The following is an 18,420-nucleotide window of genomic DNA, read 5'->3' as shown; positions in this document are numbered from 1 at the left end:
ATAAGCATCCCACAAAGACTGCTGGGAGTGCAGACTTCCCAGTGGCTCTCTAGCTCCAGAGTCCTCTCAGAGCAAGGCCTCTAGGCTTCTGGACTTCCTGCTAGCCTGACCTCACCCACCCAGTGGTGGTGAGAAACAGGGATTACTCCCTTGGTGCTCTGATGGGGAGCAGAGTTGAAACAGCTGCAGTAGGAGAAATTTCATAACCATAATTTTATTTTGGGCTGGGAGTGGTTTGGGGAATTACCAGGATTTAAATAAGTTAATCAGCCTAGTTCTGTCCATAGATCTGGTGCCTTTGCCCTGCCACCTTGGAAGAGGTTGAGCTCCCATTGAAATGGATTAGACGGGTTGCAGCTCCAACATAGGCAGTGAGATTGTTGATTTTGTGTGCTCCTTACTGAAAGATAACACTTTCTAAATTGGCTCCCAAACTTGAGTTTGTGAAATAGAAGTTTTGGAACAGTTAGCCAGGATAGTTGTCCTTAGCCAGTTTCAAGAATCTGCCCCCACCCCCACCCCCAATCCCTCCACTCCCTCCTCACCCATCTTCACTGGAAAAGCACACTGCAGATGTGGCATGGTTTAACATTCCACCTACAGGTGACAGTTTTTTGCAGGAAGGTCCTCTGACCAGGTGAGTTCTGGAACCACACTGCTGTTCTGTGAAACTCTCCACGTTGGCTTGGTTTCTGGGCATATGTATGGCCATACTTACATCCCTAAGCTGTAAGTGAATGCCACTGTGTGTAGTTCCTTGACTACTTAATGATGTGTTGCCTTGAAAGTTAATTGTTTTGTGTTGTCTCAACTGTCCATTCCTCCTTACTCTTATTGCTGCTTCAGTCTAGGACCTGTAATGTTGTGCTGGGTTAGGTGAAGATTAAGAATTTCAAGTGACCTCAGGGAGTTCCCGTTGTGGCTCAGCAGGTTAAGAACCAGACTAGAATCCATGAGAATGCAGTTAGATCCCTGGCTTCACTCAGTGGGTTAAGAATCCCACGTTGCTGTGCCTGTGGCTGTGGCTGTGGTGTAGGCCAGCAGCTACAGCTCCGATTCGACCCCCTAGCCTGGGAGCTTCTATATGCCTCAGGTTTGGCCTTAGAAGGAAAAAAAAAATGTCAAGTGACTTCAAAGTTCTTAACTTCCATTCCACAACGATTTAATAACAGTCATGTGCCAGGTCTGTGTTAGGCCACGAGGAAACAAAGATGAAAGGGACACAGCCCTTGCTCTCAACAGGTTCTCAGATCCAACTTCACCTCCCACCTCACTAGCACACCTAGCAGGACACTGCCACTTTCTTAAAGGCATGATAAATTTGCATTTTCTTGCTTTTGTCCCTAATCAAATCCAAGCTGTGCCCAACATTCAAGGTTCTGTCACCTGATCTAGCCTCTCTTTCCCTCACCTCTTCACTCATCCACAAGCATCCTGAGGGTTTCCTCTTTTCTTTCAGTTAGGAGAACAGGAGTTCCTGTTGTGGCTCAGCAGAAACAAACCCAACTAGGAGCCATGAGGACTCGGGTTTGATCCCTGACCTCGCTCAGGGGGTTAAGGATCTGGTGTTGCCACGAGGTATGGTGTAGGTCATAGACTCAGCTCGGGTCTGGCGTGGTTGTGGCCGTGGTGCATGCCAGCAGCTACAGCTCTGATTCCACCCCTAGACTGGGAACCTCCGTATGCCACAGGAGGTTCAAAGCCAGACCCAGGTTTCTCTTGGCACCCTACAGAGCCTGTATGGGAATCTCCTCACCTGACACAGATGATACTGCAAAATGGTACCAGCAACAGCTTTGGAGTTTGGCTTCAACCCTTGCCTCTACTTGCTAGCTTTATGGGCTTGTGCATGTTTACATAACACTCTGATCCTTGGTTTCCTTAGGTGAGAAATAGGAATAATAACAGTGGGTTATTGTGAGGATCAAATTTGTTTAATATACTATAAAGCACTTGGTGCCTGGCATGCAGTAAAAGTGTTCAATAAAGTTTATCTTAGGTTTAGCATTTAATTTTATACCAAACTGTTTGCTGCTGGTTTTGTTTCTGCAGTTAGATTACTGACAGTGTGAGTGGGCACTATATTATACTTGGTTAATTCTCCCCATTATACCACTATAGTCAGATATGTAGGCATCACTTATTATATACATGGATATCAAAAATTTTTTTTGGTCTTTTTTAGGGCCGCTCCCATGGCATACGGAGGTTCCCAGGCTAGGGGTCGAATTGGAGCTGTTGCTGCCGGCCTATACCACAGCCACAGCAATGTGGGATCCAGGCTGCTTCTTCGACCTACACCACAGCTCATGACAACGCCTGTCAGAGCCAGAACAGATTCTTAGAAATCATCTCATCTACTGCTTTACTTTACAGGTGAGAAGCTGAGGCCCAGAGCCAGGAAGTGATGATACCCTAGTCATCCCAGCTGCTTAAAGAGAGTCTGCACTTGAGCCCAGGTGTCCTATCTTTGTCTTCACCTCCCATGGCAATGTCCTCCAAACCAGAGATTAACAGATAAATCTGCCAAAGTGAGGCAGCCAAGGTTGCTGCCAGGATGGCCCTGGCAGAGGTGGAGGGAGTTGAGGAGCCGATAGGGTCCCAGGCCCTCTCACCTTTCTTTCATCCAGAGCAGCAGCTTAGCTTTTTACTTATACATGATTGGAGAAACATGTTCTGCAGCTTAAAAGAAGGTTTAAAAAACAAAACAGTGACCCTTCCCATCACTTTATGGATGAGGAAACTGAATCCCAGAGAGAATTGCAAAGCCACATAGCTGTCAAGGTGGCAGAGCTGGTACCAAAAATCAGGCTAACTCCCTGAGGTACAGGCAAATAAAGTAACTTTTTCAAAGCTACAGGACCAGTTGGTAACTGAACAGAGACATTTCAATACAGCCTCTAGGACTCCTACTAAATTTCCTAAAATCTAAGGTATCTTAGAATCAAGGAAATATGGTATTTGCCTGAAATGTGAGTTCCTTCAGGGACTGAGCTCATGCTGAGTTCAGAAAGCTTGTACTGGGTGGGTCTTGGATATGAATCTCTCTGAACTTGCCCAGTTCAGAAAAGGGGGAGCATGAGAAAGACTAAAGAATTTGAAATCTGATAGACTTAGGTTCAAGTCCAGTAGTTGTGCTCTTGAGCAAGCCCTTTGCTTCTCTGACCTTGAACTCTAAAGTGGGGTTCTAATACCTTCTTCAGAGTTGCAATGAAGCCAACGTGTTGGAAGTATTTTATGAAGTTCAAGTTGGCATTCCTGCCATTGTTCTGACCTCATCCCCTCCAAGGAGTTCAGGGCTGCCAGTGGGAGTAGTCTGCTTGCCAGGACCTGAGTTGTCAGGCCCCAGCCCCAGAGAGAAGACAGATGCTGGGTGGGGAGAAGGAACATGAGTCAGCCCCAGGGATCTGGGGGGGGGGGAGAAGAAGAGCCTCCTATGAGGGTAACCAGACTCTGCCTTGACCTCAGATGCTTCCTACCTGCCTGACCCAAGGCTGATCTTCCAGAATTGCACATTATTTTGGATAAAACTGTCATTAACTGTAAGAACTTTGTTAGGGATAACATATTTCACCTGTGACACCTTTCCCTCTGAATACAGACTGCTAACATCTGTGTGGTAAGTGCCCACCACTTGACACTATTTCCTCACAAGAGTGTCATGCTCAATTTGATCTATACAATAAGCTAAGAGACATCAGTTAGGCAGTGTTAATATCCCCACCTCCTGCAACCATGTTTTGTTTTCCTCCAGAGAAAGAAATTTGAGCCCAGAGAGGTTGTGTGCCTTTGCCCAAGGCCACAGTGCAGAAGTGGAATGCTAATCCTGGCTTCACTCATCCTTGAGCAAGCAACGTGAATTGAGTACACGCCATGACCTGGCTCATGCTGAGGGATTCAAAGACCTGGGGATGCTCAGGGGAGTCACTCTCAACTCTCAAAGGGCTCTCAATCGAGGAGTAAAGATAGGCATTAGACAAAAGAGGGTCAGTACAAAGAGAGAGATACTTGCAGTCAGACAGGGGCCGGGGCTGGACATTGGAAAGGCTGCCTCACACATTTGGCTCCTGGGGCTCCTCCGGCATCTCTCTACGTGGTCTCCCCGGCTAGTATAACTGAGTCACTTTGCTGTACAGCAGAAATTAACACAACATTAAATCAACTCTACTTCAATACAATTTTTAAAAAGTACATGGGAGGTTGTATTAGATTATATGGAAATACTAGAGCATTTTATATGAGACTTGAGCAACCACGGATTTTGCTACTCATGGGGTGCCTGGGAACTAACCTCCCACAAACACTGGAGGGATGAGAAGCGACTGTATTTTTCACCACAGTGATAGATTTTATTATCTATTCCAGAATATGAATGCCACAGATCTCCACTGATGGTCCTACAGAGCAAGTGGTCCATAAATTCTTGGTTCAGAGTCATAGAGCCTACCAAGATCTTAGAGATTACAATTCAGGCAAATGTTTCCCAGAACTTATGGATGCTCAAACCCCTTTCACAGTAATATGCTAATTAAATCCCTTACTGATTTAAAACACAATTTTTTGCATGGTATATGATAAAGGAATAACTTTTTAAAAAAATATTCATCATTGGGGTCTTCCTATATGCTATGCACTGTGCTAGATCCCAGGAAAATAGAAGTGAGCAAGGTACACATGGTTCCTGCTGCAAGGAACTTACTGTTTGGCAGTAGAGCCAGACAAGTTGATGATGTTTATTGTAATAATGCGTACTAGATGCTCAGATAGAAGTACCACCTCACAAAATAAAATCTCTGGTTCTGACTTCTCTGCTCAGATCAAAATGGTGTTCCCAGGATTTTAACATTTTTCATTTGGATGCCAGGCCACACAGATACCGTATGCTCAACATGCTAAAAAGCAAATTACTTCTCCTCTCTTCTGTCCAGCTCTCCCCTCTGTTCTCTTTATTTGATAGCATTCTATCCACCTGGTCAAACTAATAAAAACTGTAGTCTTCTACAGTTTTCTTTCTTTCTTTCTTTTTTTTTTTTGTCTTTTTATGGCCGCCCCCTCAGCATATGGAGGTTTCCAGACTAGAGGTTGAATCAGAGCTACAGCTGCCAGCCTACACCGGAGCCACAGCAATGCCAGATCCGAGCAGCATCTGCGACCTACACCACAGCTCATGGCAGCACCGGATCCTTAACCCACTGAGCGAGGCCAGGGGTCAAACCCACAACCTCATGGTTCCTAGTTGGATTCATTTCCACTGCACCACATTTCCTCTTCTATGGTTTTTCCCAGCCTCTATGCTGAACTGTCCCCAAATGTTACTTCTGTCTTAAACTTCTGTCTTACTTCTGTCTAGCAGTATATTGTTAATAGAAGACAACTTTAACATATTTAAACTGATGATTGAAAAAACACTCCTCCCTATTTAAGAACTGATGGGTGCTTATTTAAAATTAATTGCCCCAAAAACATGATGTGCCAACAAATATGACTATATATCAAAGTTGAACACAAACTAGAAATTTCATCATATGTTATAGGGTCAAAAATAGCTTTCATCTTATGATTGTATTTTGTGCTAAAATAAAAATATTTTGAGTTTTAGTTTTGAAATGTAAAATAAAAGCTTTTCACATCTATTGGAAAGTACTCCATAAATAACATATTACAGATACACTCAGTCTGCCTTTCCGGTAAACAAAAAGCCAAACTAAATCAAATTATCATTAGATTTTATTTTTTAAAATACTGGTTTTTAACGTATTAGTTATTAATAGCTTTTTTTTTTTTTTTTTAAGGGCTCCAGGTACGGCACATGGAAGTTCCCAGGCCAGGGGTTGAATCTGTTCCTGGCCTACACCATAGCCACAGCCACACCAAATCTGAGGCTCATCTGCAACCCACAGCATAGTTCTCAGCAATGCAGGATCCTTAATCCACTGACCTAGCGGGGCTAGGGATTGAAACTGCATCCTTGTGGATACTAGTCCTGTTTGTTTCCACTGAGCCACAATGGGAACTCCAAGTCACTAATGACTTTTGATTAGAAGATGCTAACATTCTTTTCTGATGATGATCAACTTGAGGCAAATTCGCCAAATTTAGTTTCTCCTCAGCATCAGTTTTGTGGCTTAGCCATCAGTGCTCCTTATACTTCCTGTCACAGAGCTCATGGTCCAATGTGGCTATTAATTAGACAACTTATAGATAACTAAGATTGAAAACAATTTAGGAGTTCCCATTTGTGCCATTGGTTCTCCCCCTCCTTAACTTGTCAAGACCTAGGTCAAATGTCTACAACAATCTGTGTAGTTCCCACTGTGGCTCAGTGGAAATGAATCCAACTAGTATCCATGAGGACGTGGATTCAATCCCTGGCCTTGCTCAGTGGGTTAAGGATCTGGCGTTGCCCTGAGCTGTGGTGTATGTAGGTCGCAGACGCGACTCGGATCTCAGGTTGCTGTGGCTGTGGCTGTGGCTGGCAGCTGTAGCTCCGATTCGACCCCTAGCCTGGGAACTTCCATATGCGGTGTGTGCAGCCCTAAAACACAAATAAGAAATTTAAAAAAATATATAAGTTCTTGCTGTGCTCATATCCTGCTAATTAAAAACAAAAACAAAAACAAACAAACAAAAAACTTCTGTGAAGGGAGTTCCTGGTTGTGGTACATCGAAAGCAAACCCGACCACTATTGTGGGTTCGATCCCTGGCCTCACTCTGTGGGTCAGGGATCCAGCTGCCCTGAGCTGTGGCATAGATCGCAGACAAGGCTCAGATCTGGCGTTGCTGTGGGTGTGGTGTAGGCTGGCAGCTATAGCTCTGATTCGACTTCTACCCTGGGAACTTCCATATGCCACAGGTATGGCCCTAAAAAGCAGAAAAAAAAATTATATAAAGGCTTTTTCCTCAACATCCCCACAACACACAGTTTCTCTTGCTCCCCATTCTCCCTGCCACCTTGGGCCACTTAAGACACAACTGTACCTGTGGGCAGTGACTTGTATCTTCTATCCTGGCCCCCTGGCACTTACACAGTGCCAGGTACTGGTCTATCTGCTTAGAATTCAGCAGTGAACCTAGCACACAAAAATCTCTGTCCTCTCAAAGCCCACATTCTGGTTGGGAGGACAGACAAAAAATAAACTGAGTAAAATGTAGAGGACGTTAGAAAGACTGGGGATAGAGTGGGGGGAGCTGTGAGGACATGAGGGGTGGGAGGCAGAGTTCCAGACCTGTACTCCTGGGCAAAGGTCTGGAAGTTGGAGGGAGGGGACTGGCTGCCATCAAGTTACAGCAAGGAGGCTGGTGTGGCTGGAGAGGCAGCAAGCAAAGGGGATGGTGTAGGAGGTGAGGTCAGAGAAGTAAAGCAGGCCTCCAGATCAGAGAGGTGTTCTTGTCATAAGAAGGACTTCAGTTTTTGTTTTGAGATAGGAGGCACTGGTGGGTTTTGCTCAGAGAAGTGACACAATCTTGTTCCCACTTTAATAAGATCCCTCTTGGTTCCGTATTGAGAAAAGACTAAAGGGGAACAAGGACAGAAACAAGTCAAGGGGCTATTGTGACAATCCAGGTGAAAGGTGATGGTGCTTGGATCAAGGTGGTGGCAGGAAAATGGGGTGTGAAGGATGTGAAAGTGAAGAGCCAAGGCTGGCTCTAATGTTTTTGACTTGAGCAACAGGAAGGATGAGCTACTAGGAACTGGGATGGAGATTATGGGAGAGGCAGGTTTAATAGGGAAGATCAGAGCTCAGTTTGGGACATATTAAATTAGAAATGCCTACTTGCCAATGGAAATGTTGAACAGGTAACTGGATATACAAGTCTGGAGTTCAGGGGAGATGGTCCAGGCTGGAGGTGTAAGTGTGGGCACCTCCAGCATAAAGATGTAATTTAAAGCCTTGATGACCAGCTGAGATCACTAAGTGAAACAAACAGGAGTGATGGATTAAGTCAAATGCTGCTGGTGGGCCTGACAATGAATGAATAAATGCCAGATCCTATTAGAGCTGCAAAGTGAAGGTCCTTACTAAGGGTTAGCTAGCAGCAGATGGGTAAGGTACCTACCCTCTACAAAGTGGCTCTACATATGGGAACACTGGAGACACAGGGGATGAAGAACCATGGCATCCTGGTCTTGGAAAAGACCTTAAGTAGGTCATTCAATCTGTACTCCTCTCGCTACCCTACCTAGCCTGATGACTGAATCCCTGGTTTTAGAAAAAGAGACATTTGTAGGATACTGAGGCAACCAGTCTGGCCAGGAAAGAGAAAGCACAGTTGAAGAATGAGTGGGAAATGACCTCTGGAATCAGAAAGCCAGGGTTCTGGTCCTGCATCTCCTGATCCCTAGCTTCCTGTCCTTATGCAAGTCATTTCACCTCCTCCAGCCTCAGTTTCCCTGCAGGTAGAATGGGAGCAATCAAATCTTCCTTGTCTCTCCCAGGGTGGCAGGGAGGTGGGAGTGTAGCAGTGCTTAGGGTAGAGTAAATGCCCTGTCGGGGCTGGTTATTCTTTTTTTTTGTCTTTTTGCTATTTCTTTGGGCCGCTACCACGGCATATGGAGGTTCTTAGGCTAGGAGTCAAATCGGAGCTGTAGCCACTGGCCTACACCACAGCCACAGCAACGCGGGATCCAAGCTGCATCTGCAACCTACACCACAGCTCACGGCAACGCCGGATCGTTAACCCACTGAGCAAGGGCAGGGATCGAACCCGAAACCTCATGGTTCCTAGTCGGATTCGTTAACCACTGCGCCACGGCGGGAACTCCGGGGCTGGTTATTCTAAGAGCAAAAAAAGGAGGTCAAGAGAAGCCATCAGCTTGGAATGACAATGGAAATGGGTTGAGGGAACTGTCATGTCCTCAGAAGGTCTGTTGGTGCAGCATGTGGCAAAGCTAATGAGGATTCAATCCAGACCGAGGATGGAATGGACTGGCTCAAGTGGCAGGATGGGGTCTGCCGGGTCAGAGACTGAGGCCTTGAATCTGCCTCCACTGAGCCTGGAACAGAGATGGAGGAGACCCTGAGGCAGCAGCAGAGCCTTAAAGTGATAGAGACAGATAAAGTAACAGAGGCAGAAAGAGGCCCCAGGACCAAGAGACAAGCTGCCCAAATGGGGGCCCAAGGCAACCTAGAGAAGGCAAGGGACAGAGGCACAGATCCCAGCGGAGCTGAGCACCCGCGCACCGCAGGTTACAGTGCACGGGCAAGGGTCTCCCGCGGGGCCCGAGTGGCCGCGCTCGTTGGGCGCCCCCGCCCGGGCTCCTCGCCCAAGATGGCGATGGAGGGGCGGGCGAGGCGGCAGCAGCCCCGGCCCCCGCGCCGGCCCCCGCTTGGGCCCGGGCCCCCGAGGCCGCGCCCCCGCCCGCGGCGCCGCGCCTCCCCGGGCCACTGACGCCCGGCGCGCCCTCCCCCGGCGGCGGCGGCGGCGGCGGCAGCGGCGACCGAGGCGCGGGGTGGAGGCGGCGGCGGCGGCCCGGGCCCGGCCCCATGGCGCGGGGGGACGCTAGCCGCCGCGGCGGGCTCTTCGCGCTGACCTTCTGCCTGCTGGCCGCGCGCGGTAAGGGCGGGCGCCGCGGCAGTGGCGGAAGCCGCTGCGGTGTGTCAGTGCGTCCGCGCCCCGGGCTGCGCTGGGCTATAAGGCCGGCGCGTCCTGCTCCCGAGCGAGTACGGGGGCCGTGGGGCTCGGGCTGCGTGTCCTTGTGCCTGCGGTGCCTGCGCTAGGGGTCTGCGCGCCTCGGCCCAGGGCGTTTGCGGCGCGTACTAGTCTGCAGGGGGTGTGTGTCCTTGGTTTTCGGAGTCTGGAGTGAGTGAGTGTGTATGTGTGCATGTGTGTGTGTGCGTATGTGTGTGTGTGTGCAGAGGGTGGGGAGGGGGCTTCTACGGACGTCCGCGTCCGCAGTGCGTGCCTGGCCGCGGCGTGGCATCGCGGGCGGTGGATGCGGTGTTTGTGGTTTTCGCTAGGCGGGCTCTTCCTTGCCCGCGCGTGTCTTTTGGTTAGAAGTGTTAGAGAGGAGGGGTGTAGGGGTGTGTGTCTGCACCTCCATTTGTGTCTCGAGAGCGTGTGTAATTGTGTTTATGGGGCTGTACTAATATTTGGCCTTGGCTTTTGGGGAGTGTCCTTGCCCTTGTTGGGGGTGGGGGGGAACAGAGCAGGAGATTCCGGATTGACTGGGGATAGTGGTGATAAAGTACTCAACTTTGTCCAGTGGGTGTGGTCCCGGAGGCTGGTTGGGGCGGGGGTGCCACGGGAGAGTGTTGCCCCCGCAAGCCCGAGGCCCAGAGTGGCCTGGGAGAGGGGGCAGGAAAATAGTTGCTTTCTTGGACGTGTCCAACACTCGCTCTCGGGATGGCACGCGTGTCACCCCTGCCCCACCTCTCAGGGCCGGATCAGAGGAGCGTTGACGGGATCAGTAAGGCCTCCTCCAGGCCCCCACCTCAGAGTGGACTCAGGGTGGGTAAAAGTCAGAGTTGTCCTCAGTGGAGAAAGGTCTGGGGATGGCGTGACGGAGTCCCAAGGGTCTATGCCTAGGGCGTCTTCTTCAACCCCCAGCCCTCTAGCTTTCCGTCCTTGTGTGCCTTTAGGGGGCGGCCCGTGGGGAAGGTGGTTGGTTGGGCTGGGGAGGGGGATGGGCTGCCTGCTTTGTTCGCCTAGTTCTTGCCTTCCCTGCAGAGGGGGAAGCTGAGGATGTGTCCGGGGCGAGTCGGGGAGGGACTTGGCGGTGGGGGTGGGGAGGGGGATTTCTCTCCAGCTGCTGCGGCTTTCCAGAGAGACTCAGCCAGGCCACGTGGGAGGGAGGCAGGGACCTCGGAGTGGGGGAAGGAGCCTCTGCCTGACCGCCCGGCCCATCTCTAGGAAACCCAAACAGCGGATGGGACAGTATCGGACACTACTCAGACCTCCTCTCTCCCTACAAAGACTTTTCAGACCCTGCTGGAGGCCACCTGAGGGCAGGGTCCGGGCAGCTGGGCTAGGGAAGTGGGGTCCTGGGAATGTCAGGTGGAGGGGGCAGGCAAGTGCCAGAATGGCATCTATCCTCCTGGAGGCCAGGGGATTAAAGAATAGTTGTGCCCACTGTCTTCTGCTCTTCTAAGAGCTCTGGGACTGAGCTCAGGGTCATCCTGCAAAGCAGAATCTGTGCTGAGAACTGCACTCACTGGAGCATTATGGAATATCCGTGGGGCCTCCCTGCACGGGGCTCAGTTTGCCTCCCAGACCTGGCCTCCCCCTGCTCCTGAGTGCACAAGGCAAGGGCAGGGCCAGAGCAGAGTCGGGGCTCTCTTGGCCAGCAGTGTGCCTGGCTGAAGCAACTGCTCTGCTGGCCCTCAGTCCTAAACGCTTTGAGTGTGCAAAGCTCATCAGGTCTAAGGACACTCCTATAGAGTTCTGACAAGCCACTCTGATCTGGATGGAGGTCATTCAACAAATATTTACTGAGCACTGTTTTTGGGCAGCATGTGACTGGTGCCTGGAATATAGTAAATAAAGAGGAGACTGACAGATAGTCTGGAGAAGTCAGGAAAAGCTTCCTCCAGGAAGTGGTGAATAATAGAGCTCAATACAGAGGGTTAGCCCTGCAGAAGGAGACTGATGATGGGGAGAGTTTTCTGGAGAGAAGAGTGTGTGCAAACCCTCAGAGGTGAGTTAGATCACTGAATGAAGCTTAATGAGGCTAGATTTGAGAGCACAAGGCATGAGGGTGAGGCAGCCTGGGGAGGAATGGGACAGAGGCCACAGAGAGTCAAGAGAGAAGGCTGGCCCCAACTCATGAAGGATCTTGTAAGCCCCAGCAAGGTTTTTGGCTTGAGAGCTCCCACGAGCCCTTAGAAGCTTTTAAGATCAACTTTGCAGCCGCTCACTCCAGCAGATATGGAGAATGATTGGACAGGCTGAAGGCAGGAGCTGCAGCTTCCTGGGAGGCTGGGGTGGTACCAACTAGAGTTGTGACAGTTGGGATGGATTCCAGAGATATTTAGGAAATAGAATCAGTAGGATTTGAGGATAGATTGAGTTTGTGGGAAGTGAGGGAAGGAGAAGTCAAAAATAATAGACACCTCAGCAATTTCAGCATGCAGAATATGAAGGGCTGATGTTGGAGTCAGCAGTGGTGGACCACCTCTCCTGAGCACTGCTCGTGGGTCAAGGCTTGGGAACTGGGAATATGTGGTGGTGGGATGCCCAGTGCTCTGTCTTCCCTATATACATGAAGTGGGACTCTCCCTTCCACCCAATCAGAATTTGGGGGGCAGTGATGCCAGTGGTCAGTAGCAGGAGGGCTCTAAGAATGTGAGGGCTGCTTTTTCCTCACTGGGAAACTCCCACCCACCCATCCCTTTTTCAGCCCAGAGGCTCAGAGGCCAACCCCAATCATTTGGGGTGTTGGGGTGGCCCTCTCTGACCTCATCTTGGAGGTTAGGAACCAGGTCACACATAATTTCTCTCCGTAGTGAATCTTATCCAGAAGTTATCTAAAGCTTCATTGATCCCATATGTGTACAGGATCATGCACTATGTATAAACTATCATTTCCTTTCTTTTCACCTAAAGGTATGTTGTTTTGAGTTGAGTAATGTCACAATTATCGTCATCAAATATCAGCCCTGAGGGGAATTCGGGACTCATTTGAGCATGAACCCATTTCACAGATGAGAAAACTGAGTGACTTCCCAGAATGACATGAATAGGGACTGAAATGGGGCTGGAACCAGTCTCCTGGCTCTTGGCGCAATCATGCTTTCCTGAGATTGATGCATGTGAACACAATTCTGTCTCTCTTCACACCCCCCCCCCCCAATGAGAAGTTATCAACAACTTCGGGCTTGGCCCTCCTCAGCTGGTGCATCTGGATCTGGGCTCTGGAATCCACTCTCTTCCACCCATCCCACCCGCTGCCTCCTGCCCTGCCTCCACTGTTTCTGAGGTACAGCAGCCAGACTTGACACAGAATTCCAGATGCAGAACAGATGTCATTGCCAAGCAGGCCTAGGGGCTCCCAGCTCCCCAGTTGCGGGGGAGAAGGAGGAAGAGTGGCTCTGATGGGGAAGGACCCCAGCCCTAGCCTGGGCAGAGGGAGGTGATGACAGCCAGCGGGGAGAGAAGAAAACCAGAGAAAGGAAGTTCCGGGCCTGACATGCAGAGAAATGGAATCCCTGTCCTTGGGGCTGGACTGCCAGCTACTATTGCTTCACTGCTGAGGTTCAGGCATCATCTGCATTTGAGGGGCTGTGGGGTCACTGGGGTCTGGGAAGCAGAAGCTCAGTAAGCTCTCCCTTGATGCAGAGCCAAGACTTCCAGATCATTCCATAAGGGGCTCATTACCTTGTCACATAGCTCGGAGCACTGGCAAATGAGTGGAGTGTGAGGGAGACAAAGGTGGGCCCCTGAGGAAGGTATGTTTAAATCAGACCATCCCTACAGCAGGAGAAGAGGTGAAGTCGGCAGCTCCCCAGCCCTGGTCATGTTTAAGGACAGTTTCTTTCAGTGTGAGTTTGCTGTTCAGTCTTGGGGCCTTTTAGGCATTTTGTTAGGGTTCTAATAGGTGCCATGTAGTGCGCTAGGCAGTTTCCACATATATTATTCACATCTTTCCTAGCCCTGAAGGGAGTTCCTATGATCTTATAGATAAGGAAACTGAGAAGTTTCTTGGAAAAGCAAAGCGGCTCTGTGCCTTATCTTTTTCAGTGTGTCTCCACATGTCCATGTGTCTGTTCAAGGAATATGTATTGAGCACCTACTACGTTCCAGGCATGGTTTTAGGTCCTAGGGAGTTAGAACACTGAGCAGGACAATAATCTTGAGCTTATTGCCTCGCTACTGAGAAAGGCAAGGCAAAAATCTAGAGTGCTGGAGTTCCCATCGTGGTGCAGTGGAAACGAATCTGACTAGGAACCATGCATGAGGTTGCGGGTTCGATCCCTGGCCTCGCTGGCAGCTGTAGCTCCTATTAGACCCCTAGCCTGGGAACCTCCATACGCTGTGGGTGCGGCCCAAAAAAGAAAATTAAAAAAATCTAGAGTGCTAACTTCAGTGACCCAGGTGCCCATGGTCCTATGGGGCGGAAAAAGGAGAGGCGCCTATCAGACCCCAGGATGGCACAGCTATTGAAGGAAGAGGGAGCAGCAGTATTCGTTCAGAGAACAGGAAGTGGCTTGGTCTGGTAGGGACCCAGGGTCACAGGGAATAGGAGATAAGCAGGTCTAGCTGAGTGTGGCTTTGCTGTCAAGTCCCCCGAGGCCAGGCCTGTCTCCTCAGGATCATAGACTTTCCAGTGTCCCAGGCAACCATCCCAAGCTCTCCTTCCACCTGTTGTGGGAGGGGCTTATTGTGTGGTAAGGGAGGTGGCCAAGGTTGTGGGGCAGGGAGTGGGGTTTCTGGAAGAAGCTGACCTGTGTCTCCTGGGAAAGGAGAGTGGTGATGGTATCATGGAGAATTGCTCTTGTAAACTGAAAACAAGTTGTAAATCTGTTGGGCCCTAAAATTCATTTGATTTTTTTTTTTTTTGTCTTTTTAGGGCTGCACCCGCGGTACATGGAGGTTCCCAGGCTAGGGGTCTAATCGGAGCTGTAGCCACCAGCCTACACCACAGCCACAGCAACACCGGATCTGAGCCTTGTCTGCGACCTACACCACAGCTAAGGGCACTGCCAGATCCTCAACCCACTGAGCAAGGCCAGGGATCGAACCCACAACCTCATGGTTCCTAGTCAGGTTCGTCAACCACTGAGCCATGACGGGAACTCCTAAGGGCCCTGAAATTCAAAAATGACAAGACATTGATGTTTATGGCAAGTTCTTGGCTTAATGAAGGAGGCATTTCAGCTTCATCTCCCACCCCACCCGTACCTCCAATCTCTTTCCTGAGAGCTCACTGAAGAATGGAACCCTGGCTTATGCCAGGCCCCACACATCCCACAAAACAGCTTCGAGCTGGCCCTAGGGCTCAGCAGTGAATCTTCTTTCTGTCTGGGTGCTAATTGGCCTCGTAAAATCTGATTTATTCTGTAAGTAGGTAAAATAATCTGTCAGAAAAGGAGATTTGAGAGATGGCCCTGGGGCTCTCAAGCATGCAAGCTGCATGTCTCTGGCAGGGTCCCACCGAGGAGACTGAGGAGAAGGGACAGAGAGGGAGGCCCCCTCGAGGCAGAAAGCTGGCCAACAGAAAGTGCTCAGGACACAGGACTGTGTCCGCCCAGTCCTGAGGGGAGCGCTGAGAAGTGCTTGTGAGAGGGGCTTGGGGAGTCAGCCATGGCAGGGGCTGAGGTGGGAGAAAAGAGGTGGCCACTGAACCCACTGGACAAACAAGGCCCACTCCCCAGAGCATCACTTTTACAAAAAGATTTGGGACATAGGAACCACGTTTATGTTGAAACAAACATTACTATATAACAGAGCAGGATGCAAAATGTGCCAGAGGTTTAAAAATAGAAGCATTTCAGGTAGTCAGCAAGCCTCCCGAGTAGGCTTTCCTCTGCTGCTGGGAGAATTTTGGTGAAAATGAGAAATGTGGCAGCTCTTTATTTTAACACAGAGGAAACCAAAGCCGAAAGCAGGAAAGTGGACTCAAGGTCGTACAATACATGATAGACCCAGGATTCTGACTCCAGGCCAAGACTTGTCCTGCCACATCCTGTGGTCCATCTAGGCAAGAGGAAGGATGGGTAAGGGTGAGACCCAGGAAAAATTTCCCTGGGGAAGCCAGGGGCAGCTTCGGGGAAGGATGTAACGCCGAAGCTGAGCCCCTGAGGATGTATGTCCTTGGCACAGAGGTTGGGTTTGGCACTTAGGCAGAGAGAACCCTCTTATTTGGGAGCAACTGTCTCCTCGATGCTGGGTTCATCTCCAGGATGTCCAGTTTTCCTGGACTGCCTCCAGAGAGATGAGATACGCACCCCACCCTGCTTCTGGGCCTCGGTTTCCCCATCCATAAAATGAGGAACCTCAGGCTCTGTACACATTTCCATCAACGTGGGCCAGCTTGAACTCCTAGCACAGCCCTGTGCTCTCTGCGGGGGACCCCAGTTCTCCCAACATCTATATCCCTGTTGGTTTCCCAGTCCGCCTTTTCTTGTTGGGTGCTGGGCTTTTCTGAGGTGGGGCAGCCAGACATCTGCTTATCCATGAATATTCAGGAAGGGAATCGGAGCCTCCTCTGGGCTGGCCAGCCAGCCCGCGGCCCCTCTGGCCGCCGTCCTGGTCCTGCCCGCTGGAGCCCAGGCTGCTGACAGACCCAGCAGCTGCTCAGGCCCCAACTGTTCACATTGTTTGTTCAGCGCGGCAGGGGATTTTCCAAGCCTGGGACATGCTTTGGGGGGCAGGGAGGCTGCCGGAGGGCTCAGGGATTCGTGTCATGTGGGGCTTTTCTCCCCTGAAACTCAAACCGGCTGGACTGGGGCAATTGGAAGCCGTTAAGCTGAGAGCCCAGCCTGGCCTTCCTTCTACCGTGTTTGCATCAGAATCTAGGGCCTCAAGAGAAAGAAGGGGCTGGACGTTAAGAATAGCAGTTAGCATTTTTACATCCCTTTCCAGTTGATGAGGTGCCTTTTTTTTTTTTTTAATACTCACATCAACTTTATCAAGTAAATATTTTCCTGTTTTTACACGTGAAAAACAAACCCCAAAACAAACAGAAAAACATTTGCATCTCAAGTTGAAGTGCCTTTAAAGAATGAGCTCCCATTCTTTAATTGATGCTCGTTAGGTTCTGGGCATCTTGTTTAATCCTCACAGCCTCCATAGTATCACCTTCATTTTACAGCTGTGGAAACTGAGGTCCAGAGAGGTGAAGTGGCTTGTCACATAGCTGGTAGGTGAAGCAGCAAGACTGGATCTTGATCTTCTGCCTCAAGGTCAAATGCTATTTCCACTCCAGCCGGTGGCACTTGGTGATGCGTATTGCCAGTTAGAATGGAAACTGGGTGAGGGGCAAGGGCTGCCTTCCCGCTGCACCCACTAGTCATGCTGAGCCCAGTTGTGCAGTTGGAGGTGCTAGCAGAAGCCTGTTCTGTCCATCTGTCCTCTCCACTGCAGTGTCAGAACTCTGGCTTTTGCCCCAGGCTTATCTCAGACAATCAGAATACCTCTTCTCCCCTGTCTTGTTTTTCTCCAGGGGAAGGGGAAGGGAGCCTGAAGACAGCTGGGGATTCTAAGTGTTGGCATATATGTGTCCAGGAGTTGATGAGTGTGGCAGAGACTGGGCTGTGGTGTGTTCAGGTGTGGAAGCGTGTGTCTGTGGTTTTATGGGTTTATCTAGATGATGTTCTATGTTTGTTCAGGAATAAGCATGTCTGTCCAGTTCACGGAATAATCCAGCCATGATAGAAGCTCAGACGTCACCTGCTATATTTGAGTAAATTAAAACTCAGGAGGGGAAGTGACTGGCTCAAGGCCACACAGCTAGACTGTGACGGAGCCAGGCCTAAAACTGAGCGTTGCCTGATGCCCTAAAGCCATTGTGCTTTCTGCCAGCATGCTCCCCACCCTCCAGGGCTCCATCAGCCTGGCCTGCCTTATAATGAGTGTGGGCATTGTCTTCACTTCTGTCCCTGGCTCACTCTCAGACACGCCATTGTGCCTTTAAACAAGGTGTCGGGCCAGAGGACAAGAAGGAATCTTGGACCATTGAGCTTTTATGGGGCAAGGAGGCAGCAGGTCAACCCTCTGGGAGACGCGGCAGGGAGAACTAACCATTTCCTATGAATAATGGTTACTGGGCCTTGCTGAGATGTTGGTTATAATAACAAACATTGGCATTTGTGTGTTTTTGCCTTGACCCTGGGATGGCACTCCCTCCACTGTTCCTCTACTCTTTCCTTAGTGGCCAAGTGGTGTTGGACCTGCAGGCTTTTTTGGGGCATCTAGGGAAGCTCAAGGGACTGGGTTCTGGTCCTGGCTTGCTGCGTGGCTTTGGGGGAATCGGCTGCAGGCAGGAGTGTTTAACTCCTCTAGCCACTGGGGCAGAAGTGGGTTGGATAACAGTGGTTGAGAAGATCTGTAAGATTCCAGGAGAGGGAATGACATTACTGAGCCCTGGTTCAGTGCCAGGCCAGCCACTGTTCTGTGCTCCTTTTCGACACAGCATCTCATTTAATACTCACAACAGCCCTGTGAGGAAGGAAGTACTATGTCTTTTTGAGTTGAGATACAGTTCATATACTACAGAATTCGCCATTTAAAGTGTACAAATGGTGGTTTTAAGTATATTCACAGCTTTTGCAACCATCACCACTGTCTAATTCTAGGTCATTTTCATCACCCCCCAAAAGAAACTTCAGATCCCTTAGCCATTACTCCCTATTCTTCCCTCTCCCCAGTCCCTGGAAACCATTAATTTATGTTCTGTCTCTATGGATTTGCCTATTCTGGACATTTCATAGAAATGAGATCATACAATATGTGGCATTTTGTAACTGGCTTCTTTCACTTTG

General features: G+C 49.8%; 1 protein-coding gene across 18 annotated transcripts in view; it reads left to right on the top strand.

Moving 5' to 3' along the window:
* The first annotated feature begins 8,884 nt into the window (after positions 1-8,884).
* Positions 8,885-18,420, top strand: part of IGDCC4 (immunoglobulin superfamily DCC subclass member 4) — a 40,230-nt gene continuing 30,694 nt past the window's right edge. For 10 of the 18 annotated variants that reach the window (XR_014816843.1, XR_014816841.1, XM_084978448.1 and 7 more), the window contains exon 1: positions 8,993-9,188. Coding sequence is in view for 16 of the 18 variants with exons in the window: in XM_084978448.1 (XP_084834574.1) it covers positions 9,008-9,188 (181 nt within the window). In the remaining 2 variants the exon portion in view is untranslated. Of the gene's footprint in view, positions 9,189-9,417; positions 9,557-18,420 lie in introns of those variants that run through there. The other 8 variants (XM_021100162.2, XM_084978415.1, XM_013993302.3 and 5 more) reach the window with 2 other exon arrangements.

This window comes from Sus scrofa, chromosome 1 (assembly GCF_054392235.1).
Source record: "Sus scrofa isolate SSC_HxYL_T2T_F1_AM1 chromosome 1, Sscrofa_HxYL_maternal_Yorkshire_Landrace_v2.0, whole genome shotgun sequence".
In the NCBI taxonomy this organism is placed as follows: Eukaryota; Metazoa; Chordata; class Mammalia; order Artiodactyla; family Suidae; genus Sus; species Sus scrofa.
Note: the sequence above shows the minus strand (reverse complement) of the source record. Positions and strands in the feature narration are given on the sequence as shown.